The 13,493-nt window shown below is 51.5% G+C and overlaps 1 protein-coding gene across 12 annotated transcripts; it reads left to right on the top strand.

Moving 5' to 3' along the window:
* Positions 1-1,810: 1,810 nt before the first annotated feature.
* On the top strand, positions 1,811-5,636 carry LOC118637876. 12 transcript variants are annotated; one of them, XR_004960972.1, is made up of 6 exons: positions 1,811-2,528; positions 3,253-3,313; positions 3,418-3,586; positions 4,484-4,647; positions 4,793-4,907; positions 5,609-5,636. XR_004960972.1 is itself a non-coding variant. In XM_036273505.1 (5 exons), the coding sequence occupies exons 1-5, from the start codon at positions 2,097-2,099 to the stop codon at positions 5,611-5,613; spliced, it is 636 nt and encodes a 211-aa protein (XP_036129398.1). In that variant the 5' UTR covers positions 1,811-2,096; the 3' UTR covers positions 5,614-5,620. The 12 variants fall into 12 exon arrangements, 1 of the variants encoding a protein (XP_036129398.1); XR_004960970.1 differs by having other exon boundaries at positions 3,253-3,586; XR_004960973.1 differs by lacking the exon at positions 3,253-3,313.
* The last annotated feature ends 7,857 nt before the right edge of the window (positions 5,637-13,493 follow it).

The following is a 13,493-nucleotide window of genomic DNA, read 5'->3' on the forward strand; positions in this document are numbered from 1 at the left end:
GAAATAGAGCTTTAAGTTTGAGAAATAAAAATATATTTCAAAAACCTTCTCAGTTATGAGACATTACTGTGCTCATTTCTTTGTGTGTCTCTTCAATGATGAACTTATCTTAGGTGTCAGGGAAAATGCTGCGTGGAGGTGGGTGATTATCAGAAGTAACACCTGGCACTCCTCAGAGAGGGTGCTTCTCTGGGGGTGGTGTGGTTACCTCGGGCCCATCATTCCCATAACGTTGGCTCTGCTCAAGGTGCCCAGCTGGTTTAAACTGAGCTTTGTATCCACCACAGCCCTCAGCTGATGCCAAGTGGTGTAGTCTTGAAATCTTCCTCCATGGTACCCTGTTTGATTCTGTGCTAACAGCTAGGTCCTAGTGAGCTTGACCTTGATCCCAACCCCAAGCCCCTTTCAGTAAGAACCAAAATAATTTTGCTATATACAAATGCTATTTGGTTTCTTCACATTTTAAAAGAAGCATAGAAGTGAACAGTGATATGTGAGTAGTTGATCGATGTGTGGAGGGTGTAAGGAGAGACTAGATCTTGCATGAGACCAACTTGCTTCCTGATTCCTCTGGTCCAGTACACAACCCCTCTGCATCCCTGGCCCTGCCCCTTCCATGGCCTCTCTTCTGCACTGAATTGAACTCCTATGGTATTTTCTGTAACTGTCATCAAAAGACATATGTCTTTGTGTAGAAATCCTTCACCCCTTTGTCTTCAGCCTGCCTGTTGCTCCTTAAATGGTTCGGTCTGAGGACAAGCACCCTCTGGAGTGCGGCCAGAGCGGAGGCCCCTCCCAGATCATTTCCCAGAGTGTCATTCAGTGACCGTCTCCTCGGAAGCCCTGCCTGAGGCCAGCCTGCACCGTCCTGCTGGGTGTGCAGCCTTACAGTTGACCTCCTCTGTTGTCGTCATAGCCTTGCCTTGGCTCGACTGCGGATCTAGAGCTGCTCATGAAGGTTGGAGTGACTGTCTCTCCCTCCGTGATCACAGGATTGGGCCCATATCAAAGAGCAGTTTTACGATCCTATTCTGTTTGCCTTTGAGCCAACTCCAGGTTCCTCCTCCTCCGTACTGCGTGTTCCTTCTGCAGTGTTCCTTGATTCTGCTTTCTGGTGTTGCCTTCAGCACTTGCGTGGGCTAGTTCATGAGTCTCGTCACTTGCCTCTTATTTTCCTTATCTCGTCCAAGGGCTCTTTCTAAAACAGGTATGCTTGTGCCCTCCCAACCATCAAAACCTGCTGAAGACCTTATTGCACAAGGGCAGAAGTCAGACCTCAGAATGTGAGGAGTCCGGCACGGCTCACTCCAGCCTTTTACCTACTCTGCGAAGCAGGCTTTCTTCCCGCTCCAGAGCACGTCGCCCCTTCCGGGCGCCCCGCCATGCAGAGCCCCGAGACCCTAGATGAGACGTCACGCTCTGGTTCCCCACCCCCTTCTCCTGCCTGCCGTTTTCTGTTCGAGCACTTACTGGGCTATATCAGTTCTTCACCAGCGGTGGGAACACCTGCTTGTTTCATTGTCCCCTGCCTACCCTCCCACACAACTGGCAGAGATTTGGTGCTTCAAACATTGGACTCGGTGTCTTTGTCCCTGGAGGACTTGGACTTGGGCCACTAGCAAGCAGGAGGCCGAATCCTGGATGTTAACCTGGATGTGTTGTAATGCTCATTGTGACGCCAGGAAACATTTTAGTCCAGGCGTTGTCCAGACCAATATTACATGCAGGTCAACATGCGTGGGAAGTGGTGGTGCTCAGTTCCCCAGAATGAGGAGTCACCTTCTGGCCACTGACACTTGGTCATAAACTCTTGACCTCCTGAACAAGGTCGGTACTAACAGCTCCAGTCCTCGCACGCCAGTGTATTCTCCTGAACTCCCCACCCACCTAATACCCCAACAGACTTTCTCTTTGGGTGTTGTAATGGAAATTCTCCCGTGTCACCTCCGAGTGTGGATAACTCAGCGTTGGAGCGGGGTGCCCCTTAGCACCAGTATCTGCAGGGTTCCAGAAGTGTATTTTCAGTTAGTGGGCGATGTTTTCTCTTTTGCTGTCCAAGTAGTGACTTGGGTGGGACAGTAACAGACTTGGTTGTCATGTGGGATTACTGTCTGCTGGAAGATGCTAAGAGCATTAATAGGACCTCAGAGGGCTTACCAGACCACCTCTGGGGGGATCCCAGTCTTGGATATAGTAAGAAGTTGGACGGCACCGTGGTCAGCATCTGGTCCACCTGCCACCCCTGCTCAGAAGCTGAGGGGTCACTGGTGAGGTCCAGTGACTGCCTTCCCAGGTGGCAACAGCAGAGCGGGGCCCACAGTGCTGGCTTCTTACTCCCGGTCCTCGCTTGCTCCTGTATCCCAGGCGTGTCCCTCTGGGATAAATGCTGTCTAGAAGAATGTGCTGGCCGGGCAGATGGCCCACAGTCTTTCAGCCACGCGACTGGCATCCCTCTCAAGCAGATTCCTGTGCATGCTGTCAAAAAGCCAGGGACGCTGGGCCATGTTGGGAGGCTATTTTATGCCCAGGTAGGTATTTGCTCACCTAGCTCACAGCAATCTGGCCTACCTGTTCTAGCCACGACTGCATCACCTGTCAACTCCAGAGCTTTTTATCAAAACCAGGCACCACCAGGCTGCCTTTTACAGGAGGGGGTGTCTTAAAAGTGGTCCTAGGAGAAAGTTATCTGCCTTCTTTCAGATGCTCACCTGGGAAGGAGGGTTCCAGAGCTGGCTGTAGTGTGTGTGTGTGTGTGTGTGTGTGTGTGTGAGAGAGAGAGAGAGAGAGAGAGAGAGAGAGAGAGCGCGCGCAGAACAGTGACTTTCGCAGACTCTTCTAAACAATTTTAGTGCGTTCATTATGGGTCATGTGTGAACCTTTGCTCAGGTCTGTTGGAAGCTAAAGCCGGGAGAAAATGGAAGGACAGTTGCTCATATTCGACTAAGGCTTGGGGCTTGCCAGCTCCATGTTACGTGTGGGTGGCTTGTGGACCTCAGACATCTGGGCGGTGGGCAGCAGTGCTCCTGCTTCACAGCTGGGGCCAGGAGCTCTGAGCACCTGGCCCTTGTGAGAGGCAGACCTGTGCACAGCGACCTGACTCCAGGGTCCGTTCTTCCCACTACCTCAACCCTGGAGGCACTCTATAAACCGTACCTCCCCACGCAAATAAAAGTTCATTGTTGTGCCGGGCCCCTCTCAAGGGCCAAAGAGGTGTTGAGTTGCCTGGTAATAGATCCTCTTCCCCTTATACAGGAAAGGAATTCCTTGGACAGGCCAGCAGCTTTTCACAGACAACCCTCCCTTTGTGACTCAGGTGGGCCTGGGGTGGGGCACCTACTGCAGGCTCGCTAATGCGTTTGAGGAGTATCACCGAGCACCAGGTCCTGTGCTAAGCATTAGCATTTAATTTCCTAACAGCACAGAGATGGGACCATTAAGTGTCCAGAGGAAACCGAAACTTCATACAGCTGGCAGAGTCTGCCTTCCACGTGTATTTTACAGGGCAGCACGTGGGTGAAGCATGGAAGAGCAAACATCCGCCTCCGACGGGCCTTGGAAGAGGACTGCACACACCTCCCGATCTGTGGTTAGTAAACATTAAAACAGAGACCAAAGGGACAGATAAACTGATGAGTTCAAAGCTAAGCTAGCACAGGGTGCCCATACTGGACTGAGGTTGGCAGAAAGGTTTAAATTAGAACCCAGATGGAAACAGCCTGCCCTTTTTCCTCAAAGGGACATTACACAATAGAGGGGTGTTGGCACTACCTGCGGGCTAGGAGTGTTTGCAGGCCTGTGCAGGAGGGTTGGGGAGCCAGCTGGCCCGGCTGTGGAACAATGAAACCCAGAGGGAGGGACTCAAAACCAATAGCAAAACCCAAGCAGTTCCTAGAGTTGAACACCTGTAGATGTTCATGCACTAAATATAGTGGAAGTGGGCCATCTTATCCCTAAACAAACACTACAGCAAGGCAAAGGACTTTTTTAAAAGCATCTTTACATTGGCTCTGTGAGCCGGAGGCTGGGAGGGGCGTGTGCGGGCAGCTAGGAGTGCCTCCTGGCAGCTGTGGCTTCTCCACCACCCCTGCTACTTCAGGATCCCAGGCAAACGTCCATCTGTGCTCTGGGGTTCTTCCCTCCCCTCCGGTCCACACCATGTACCTGGTATCCTGTGCCCTTTGTCCCTTCCCCCAATGTGAGAGGTCAGTTTCCTTGGCCCTCACAGGATCAGCACCGGGACAGCAGAAGGGCCCCTCTCCAGCCCTGGAACAGAGGCAGCTTTTCAGCAGTTTCATTTTCCATCCACTTTAGATGCTAAGTGGAAAAGGAGTCTTTCTTTGCCTTTGAATTTTGGCTGCTACTGAGTCAGGCGCAGCCCCTATTTCAGGAAATGTCAAACCAGAGGCTGGATGGCGCAGCTCTGGACGCTGAGGCTGGGAGGTAGGCTTCCAGCCTCTTGCCTGAGCGCCAGTTCTGTACCTAGCAGGGCACAAGGGGTCAGAGAGAGGAGGAGGGCTCCAGAGAGGCAGAGCCTCTGAGACAGTGAGGACAGCAGGCACCTTGGACGCAGAGGTCCAGATGCAGCTCCTTACTCCCTGCGTGCTCACTGCCCATCAACGTGGGGTTGCTGAGGATTCAAGAAACAAGGTATTTGATATAAAGCCCCAAGCCCAATACCAGGGCCTCATAGATGGCATCTAAGCTTGATATCCTCTGCCCTCCAGCAGTTTAGTCTGCCTGGAGAGCTAAGAGAAACTAAGTGGTATTGAAAGCATTAACATGTGTGCCACAGATTCTTCAGCTCTGTTAGGAAACAAACGGTAACACCAGCTACCATTTATTGAAACCTCCAAGGCCAGTTACAGTGCCACCTATACTACCGCCACTGCTCCTGACAGCTCCACCAGGTAAGTGGTAGCATTGTCTCTCCCCACCCCCTGCCACTTAAGAGACCGGGAACCACGGCTCAGCGACATTAAGCCGCATGCTGCAGCCCACAGACTGGGCTGAGCGGTGTCCTGCCTGGAGCCAGATGGTGTGGATCATGCCCAGCAACTGGGCAGAGAGCCTGGGGCTCCGGCCAGTGCTCTGTCCTGGCAGCCTGCCCCATTGCCCGTTGGCCCATGGGTTGCAATATCATCATAATTCCCACTAACCACCAATTAGCCTCACTCCCGAGGTGGTGCCAATTCACACAGTTCCCCCGAACTTCAGGCCAGAATGAGAGATATGGTTCTGGAGGGCGATGGGCCACGCGTTATGCAAGCAATGACTTTGTCCCTTCACCAAACAGCTTCCCTGTCCCAGGAGTTAGAACCTAGGGCTGAAAGGCCCAGAACCCTCCTGCTCCAGGGTGGCAGGCTCATTTGTGAACGTGTGACCTGCGGGTTTTGCTGGGATCGCACATTTCTCATAATGGTGTTGATACACAAAGAGGCAGGGAAGGGGCGTTTCTCTCTCCAAAGCTGCTGTTTCAGATATTCCTCCCCAGCATGAGCCCCAGGGCCGGTCCCCACTCCCCAAGGGGACCAAGAGTCCAGGAGCTGGGGCTTCGCCTGCCTGGGATACGACAGGCTCACATTCACTCAGGGTGTGTGTTCTCTGCCAGACTAGTGCCTCCCCCCAGGAGCGCCCGGTGACACGCAGCAGCACAGCACCTGCGGGACAAGGAGTGGACGTTGCACAGCCTTGTGGGGTCACTTGGACGAGCTTCTGATCCAGCCATCCCGGAAACCAGTTTGACACATAACTCACGGGGGACATTTTAAGGGTACTTCTGGCTCGAGAGTCAGCAATCCTTTAATAAAGGACAGGATTTGTGGGCTATACGGTCCCCGCACAGGATAGGCTCTGACGGTCTCACAAGAACAGCCATAGATAATACGCAAATAAATTGGAATGACTGTGTTCTGATAGAGTTTTATTTAGGGGCGCTAACATTTGAACTTTATGTAATTTTCATGTATCATAAAATATCATTTTGATTTTCCCAACCATTTAAAATGTAAACTCCACCGTCACTTGCCGAGTGTATGTAAATAAGCAGGAGAGACCTGCCAGTCCTGAGCCAGAAGACGGGCCGATTCATAGCAAAACTCTTCCTCTGTTTGGTCTGCCCCCACCCCCAACATGTCCCTCGGCCAGGGGAAGCTGACTGCCAGTCCTGCTACCTGGGTGCTACCGGCCTCCTCCTGGCTCCCTTCACCCCGCGTCCTCAGGGTCCAGGTGCGCTGCCCATGGCACCTGCTGGCATCAGTTGCTGTCACTGCGACCCTGAAACTGGGCCTGGAGGTGCCAGCCACATGCGCATCACTGCCCTCTGGCCCCAGATGGCCTCTTGGCTCACCATACCTCTTGTCCAGCTGGGGAAGCTCCTCTTCCCAATAAGATTTCTTCTAAGTTCCAGAAAGGGTGGACTCCCCCTCTCGGTTCTTTATAGAGCCCTCAAATATTACACCTTATCCTAGGCAGGCTGGCTCGGCTCCTTGAAGCTCCTCCCTAAGAACTTGGAACACTGTGCTCGGGACTTTCAGGCTGCACCCTCAGCGATGAGTCCAGTACATCCCTCCCTGCCCACGCGCCTGGCACTCCACTACGGCTCAAGCAGTCTGCTGCACGGGTGTCCTGGGGCTGACTTCCAGACCCCAGAAACCGTCCACTTCTCGTAGGGGTTCAGGGACTGCTTGAAAGCCAGTCGCCGACTGTACCCCCAGGCTGGGTGTGTCCAGCAGGGTCTGTCCCGCCTGGCCCACGCCTCCTGCCCAGGCACTGTCGGTTCTGCAGCAGGTCCCCAGCGGTTGGGAGAACCATGGTCTGACACACCAGGTGCTCGAGAAGGCTGGAGGTTCCGCATGTAACCTTGAATGTGCTCCCTGGTGGCCATAACGAGAGAGCCTCGACCTTGGTGAAGACAAGCCAGGAAGAAAGTACCGGAGGGGCGCTAAGCTTCCTCCAGGGTGTGTGTCTGCCCTTCCAGAGGGAACGGGTAGTGAGAAGGAGACATGGCTGAGGGCTGAGGAGTCGGATGGACTTTGCACTGCCCGTTCCCAGTCTGTGGCCTTTGGGAGTTATTTAACCTCTGTTTCCTTGGTTATAAAAATGGGGGATGCTTACCTGCTGTGGTTGGTATAAAGATGGAAAGAGATAACGTTAGTAAAGACCCTAGTACTGAGTAGATGGTTAATAAATGATACGTGTGTGTGTGTGTGTGTGTGTGTGTGTGTGTGTGTGAACAGACCAGTAAAGCAGTGGTCTTCATGTGGCCTTTGGATTGCCTGATTGAAATCACCTGCAGTGCTACTTAAACATTCAGTCACAGAATCTCACCCCACTATTCTGATTCACTAGGTCCGGGACGGGGCCAGGGGCTCATTCCCAAACAACTCTCTAGACTTTGGACATCACAGCCACGAGGGTTGGGGAGATGTCTCACAGGAGCAGGGACCATCAGAGGGCCCAGTCTCAGAAGATGATGTCAGGATACTTGAAAATACTTGAAGATGGGATCATGGGCTTGACCTTTGAAGGATTGCCCAGTGGATGCAATCAGAGAAACCAGTCTGCCTGTCATTTCCTTAGACTAGTAGGTCAGTGTGCAGAAAGACAGTTTTGTTTTTTAACTTGACTAATCGTTAAACCACTGCATTTTTACTTCAGATTTTGAAAAACTAAATCATTGTGCCTGGGGAGGAACTGTGTACTGAATGGTATTAAAATCAAGGAGATTTGTGGTTTGTAGAAGCAAACTGAGTCCAAAAATTGCAGTCCGCTCAGAGGGTGAGATTTTCACTTCCCATAATAAAGTGTGAAAGGAGAATCTTCCAGCAGGAAGAGTCAGCGACCCAGCAGCTCTCGCTGCCCCTCTGGGGCCTGCTACTCCCCTGGCCCCGGGGGCTGCTCCTCTGCAGGCTGCCCCCACCCCCAGCAGGGACACCCCCAAGCACCAGTGATTTCCTGGAGTGAGCTGAGGCAAGCTGGATTTTTAAAAAGACATTTTAGGCTGGCCGGTGTGGCTCAGTGGTTGAGCATTGACCCAGGCACCAAGAGGTCGCCGGTTCGATTCCTGGTCCGGGCACATGCCCAGGTTGTGGGCTTGATCCCCAGTTGGGGGCATGCAGGAGGCGGCCAATCCATGTTCTCTCACATCGATGTTTCTATCTCTCTCTCCTTCTCCCTTCTTCTCTCTCTAAAATCAATAAAGGAAAAGAAATTAAAAAAAAAAAAAAGACATTTTACTAAATTTTAAAGTAGAACAAAAGGAAATAAATATGGAAAGAACAAGAATTATAAACAAAGGACAAGGTCCAGAGTCTTGGCCCCGATGCCCCCCTGGGTGACCTGGGTCACCCCCAGCTGGCCAGCTCTGTGCCCCAGCTCCAAAGCCTGGCTTCACATCTCAGCCTCCACTGGTGGGACCCACAATTCCGGTCACCACTACTCAAAGCCACCCCCTTGACCTCTTGACCCTTTCTGGGGTCAGAACCCAGAACCCAAGGACAGATTCTCTACCCAGGACCTTCCCCTTCACTTTTTACATCTGCCGAGAGAGTTCCCAGCAAAGACCTTGCTGTTCGGGTGAGGCACACCTGAGCACCACTCGCTGTGGGCATTCATAAATCCTGATGATGGCAGGAGCATTGCTCCTTCAGGGGCCCCCTGCCTGCAGTTCCCACCTCTCCTCAGCCTGAGGCCCCCCTCCAATCAAGCCGGCCTGTTCCCAGAACCTTCCATAGCTCCTCATTGCTTGGAGACAAGGCTGGGAACTCCACTGGCCTCCGGCGGCCTTCCCAGCCTCTCTCCCACGCCATCCCCGCGGCCTCACTGAAGCGTCCACGGAGGGGAGCATGAAGGTCGTGTGCGGAAGCACTCCCCTCATCTGAAAGCCAGTCGCCAGTCCCCCACCGGCCCCATCACTCATGGCAGGACGCTGGCCTGGAGGCTGGGGGACCATGTTGTGTTCTGGGGCCTCAGTTTACACGTCTGCAAAATGAAGACATTGGACTAGCCCATACGTAGGGGTCTTAGCTCACAGCTCCATGCTGAGCCTAGTGCCACATGACCTTTGTGACTCAGAAAAGCCATGAAGGACTTGGGTGCCCAGAGGATGTGGGACCCTTGCTCAGGTTGGTACAGAAGTCACCTGGGGCCTTTCTCTGAGCTCAGCTGTCCTATGAGGAAGAAATGGGTCAACTGTCATCAGTAAGTGCACAGGAGTGCTTACCACATGCCAGGCTCTGCGCTGGGCACTGGAGGTCCAGAGATGGACCAGAAGTAGTCCCTGCCCGTGAGGGCCCGTGGACTCCTGGGAAGTGCTGTATCAGGGCACACCGATGCCGCACTGAGGATGCAGAGTGAGCGGAGGAGTAAGGCTTAGGGTCCCCCTGGAGGGACTGGCTGGGCAAAGCCCACAGCAGAGTCAGCGAGAGCTTCCGAGCAGGGAGTGACGCCACGGGAGCCGGGCTGGAGAAAGACCTCTCTGGTCACTGTGTGGTGGTGGAGGGCCAGAGGTGGGGCTGTGATCAGGGCGACCCGGAGGGAGGCGGCAGCAGTGGTCCAGACAACGCATGGTGACAGGGTGCAGACCTGAACGTGGGCACAGACAAGGCAGAGCCTTTATGCATGTGAGCGTCATCCAAAATCATCACATAGAATGTGTTTGCAGACTCGTGAGACTGTGGCCTGCGTCCTGGAATTTTCTCACTCTTCTCCATCCTTTCCAATTCAGCTCTCTTCTCTTCCTCACCCCCCGCCCCCCGGACCCCCTCCCAGCTCTCTGTACCCCCTCAGCCTCGTTTCAGAAATCAGCAGCCTCAGAGCGGAAGCCAGAGAAAGGGTCTGACTCGGCATTTCTCACAGATGTGCTTCTGGGATTACAGGGCGGACATTTCTTTCTTGAGGGGCTGTCCTGTGCCCTCAGGACAGTTAGCATCCTGGCCCTTGGGGAACTAGGTGGCTGTAGTATCCCCTAGCAATTATGATGACAAATGCCCCCATATTCCAAACTCCCCTTGGGGGAGCCGGCCTTGGGATGACTGCTTGGGCCCCTACACACCGGTCTGTCCTGACAGCAGCTGCATGCAGGTGTCTCCTCGTCCGCCACCCTTTGGAAGACCAGCTTCCAGAAGCACGTCACCAACCATCCCACCTTCTGAGATCGGAGTCGACTAAGAGGACAGAGGGCCCAGCTAGCCTGCCTGTATGTCCCAGATAACTGTCTTCTACCCTCGTGTGGGTGAATTTAGCATGAACTTCTAGGCTGGAAGTCATCTTTAAAATGTTGAGGCATTTGCCATTGTTCTTCGGCTTCTAGTGTTGCTGTTGAGAAGTCTGATGCCCACGAGCTCGTTATCCTTTTCTGTGACCTATCCCCATTCTCTGCCCTTTTAGGGTCCTCTCTTTACTTCTGGGTGTCTGAAATTCCATGATAAAGTGCCGTGTGTGTGTGTGTGTGTGTGTGTGTGTGTGTGTATACATTCACTGTGCTGGTCGTTTTAATTTGAAAGTCATATCCTTCTTTATTGCTTCTTTTAAAATCGTTTCCTCCTTTTCTCTTTCTGGATTTCGACTATGCAGATATCGGGCTTTCTGGATTAATCGCCTAATGTTATTGTTTCACTCTGGTTTTCAATCAAAATCACTCTCCAGATCTTTCTCCCTCCCACCCCTCTTCACTCCCTCCTTCATCTCTGTCCTTTTTCTTTAACTTTCCAAGTGATATCCTGAACACACTTTCTAATTTTTAATTTTTTCTGTCAAGTTTATAACTTTTAAAAGTTCTGTTTTGAATACTCCTTTTGTAGCTTTCTTTTCCTGTCTGTCGCTTTCTATCTTCCTTTCCCTTCGCTGTGTCACTTGGAGGTTTTGCTGACGTGTTCCCATGCTCCTCGCGCTGTTTGCCAGAGGTTCGCAGGTACCCAGCTTCCAAGGCACTCGCCTCTCGGCCGTCACTCTTACTTTGGAACGAGTCACTTCAATATGCGTGAGAAGCACTGGTCACCCTCCCAGCCTCCTCTGGGGGGATTAGGCAGATACTCAGCTATGCTTTTTTGGGAGAGCCCCCCCGCCCCATGTGGATATCTGTAGGTATTTTCTCTCCGGCTGGTCAGTTTTTTCAAAAGGAATCTTTCAGCTATGCGTGTGTCTGGAGGTACCAAACTGGACTGTGGTACGTGTGCGGATTTTCACTTAATCTCCACTTTCAGAATGGTGGCTCAGGCATGCCCTTGGCTGTGTTTGATATCCCCAGACCCAGAGCCTGTCCATCCACCGCCCATCTTCCACTGGGAGAGGCAGGAGCAGTTGCCAGACAGCGCGGACTTGGGAAGGTGTTACGGGGTATAACAGCTCTTTATGAAGACTTTTTACAGGTCCTCTGGCTTTCTGTTCAGCCCACATGGACTTTCAAAGACATCTGGTACCTCTAATTCCTAAGCCTTTCTGAAGCTTTGAGCTCGGTCGACCTGCTTTGTGTTAGTTTCCCCCTCCCAGCTCTGACTTCAACACCCTCAGTCTGTGAGCTTGGTACCTTCACCCAACGGCTTCCCAGCTCCCAACCTGTGTAGATCACTCTCGCCAGCTGTCACTTCTTCTAACACTCTCACTGTTGTCACGGACACTTGCCTTTTTCATTCTTTTTGGCATAAAGGCACAGATACATGCTCCTGGTTCTTCCGCCTTGTGTATCTGTCCAAAGTGTGTTCTCTTAACCTCCTTCTGGTGGAGACCCCGAAGTTTATTTTAAGGAAATTTAAAATATTAAGGAAAAAAATATTTAGCCATGTAATTATCATTTCCAGTGCACTTCATTCCATTGTGTAGGTTCAAATTTTTAAAAATAATTTTTTATTATTGAGTTTAGAGAGAGGAAGAGAGAGGGAAAGAGGTAGAAACATAGATGAGAGAGAACATTGCCTCCTGCACGTTCCCCCACCTGGGGATCAGGCCCACAGCCTGGGCATGTGCCCTGACCGGGAATCGAACCGGTGACCTCTTAGTACACAGGACAACACTCAATCCACTGAGCCACACCAGCCGAGCTAGGTTCAGATTTTTGTAGTTTTCTCACATATATTGAAGATTTCTTTTGAATTGAACCATTTATTAATAAAAACAAACCTTTATTCATGCCATGGTCAGAATAGGTAGAACCTACGGTGCCTGTGGTCATGAAACAAAGTCTACCGAGTATAGCTTTGCAGTCTGGGTTGGGCTGAGCTCTGGTGGAACCACCCAGGGGTCCATGCCATCGACCCGCGCCCTCCCCAGAATGGGACCTGAGGTGATGGGACCAGTGAGGTTGTTCTGATGTCACCTGAAGGCCAGAGGTCATACTCTGTCTTTGGAAAGTGTCATAAAGGAGTGGGGGTGAGGAATAATGAAATTATTGGAGAAAGATGATAACACCAAGGTTGTTTTTCTAATTAAAAAGCTTCATCTAACTGTTACTCAACTCTTTAAGACCCTGGAAGGATGGGTGTTGCTAACTAGGGAATCTATTTTGGCAATTCAAGAACGATCAGGCTAACAGAATGACTCCCTGGTCCTCTATGTCTTATCTCTGGTGGCCTCATGGTTCTGCACCCCTGGGTTATCCTGCAACTCAGGCGCTGGGCCAGCTGTTTCTCTCGCACCAGATTAGCCCCTGAATGCCAGCACTTCCAAAATGCCACCTTCTTGATAGAATTATTCCTAAAATTCATTGCATACTTTCCTGCCTTAGTAAGAGAACATGACAATACCAATAATAAAAATAACAATGAGTTTGGCACAGTTCTAAGTGCTTTGCACGGATTAATTAATTTAATCCTCACAACAACCCTGTGAGCTATGTACAAAGATTGTCGCCGCTTCATAGATGCCGACACATACAGAGAGATGAGGTATGTGTTGACGGCACCTGGATCACTGAGCATAATTTTATCTGTTCTTGATAACTCAGAGATATTGCTGGGACAATCAAATATTGGACTGTAGCCACGGATGTAGACACACATACAGAAGGTCCTTGAAATTTGAGAGCTATCCTGGGGTCCCCCCAAAGTCAGAACCATCCTTGGGAACTCATAGAAGACCCTGTGTTGTAGCATTTGCTCCGCATGAGAGGCTACGAAGAAACAAAGCATGGAGGTACCGCTGGAGAACGAGGGCCAGGGACTGATGGGGGAGCACGGAGAGCTGGGAAGAGTGTGGTTGTGGGGGAAGCATGGTGGGCTGTGGGGGTGCTGAGGTGCGCAGGTGGCCACCATGGTGGGCACAAAGCAGCATAATTGCTGTTGATAATTCAGTGGATTGGATGGGGCCATTCAGACTGTATCGACACAGTCATTCTGACAGCTACCAGACAGCTCCGTGTATAAGTTTCCTCATCTATAAAGTGGGGAAAATACTTAAAATGTAAGTAGGATTGACTGGGATTGACCCAGATATGTACATAAAGCACTCAGCAGAACATCTGGAATGTAGTAATAACTCAGTAAATGGTCCTAGCTGTTTTT

Source organism: Molossus molossus, unplaced genomic scaffold, assembly GCF_014108415.1.
Source record: "Molossus molossus isolate mMolMol1 unplaced genomic scaffold, mMolMol1.p scaffold_m16_p_20, whole genome shotgun sequence".
Lineage (NCBI taxonomy): Eukaryota > Metazoa > Chordata > Mammalia > Chiroptera > Molossidae > Molossus > Molossus molossus.

What these genes read in the sequence shown, in the direction of transcription:
- LOC118637876 (XM_036273505.1), top strand. Translation starts at nt 2,097, where the DNA reads ATGTGGGATTACTGTCTGCTGGAAGATGCTAAGAGCATTAATAGGACC. An exon ending in GGAGGCTATTTTATGCCCAG is followed by an intron (nt 2,529 to 3,252) that starts GTAGGTATTTGC and finishes CCCCTTATACAG; the next exon opens with GAAAGGAATTCCTTGGACAG. An exon ending in CACACACCTCCCGATCTGTG is followed by an intron (nt 3,587 to 4,854) that starts GTTAGTAAACAT and finishes GAAACCTCCAAG; the next exon opens with GCCAGTTACAGTGCCACCTA.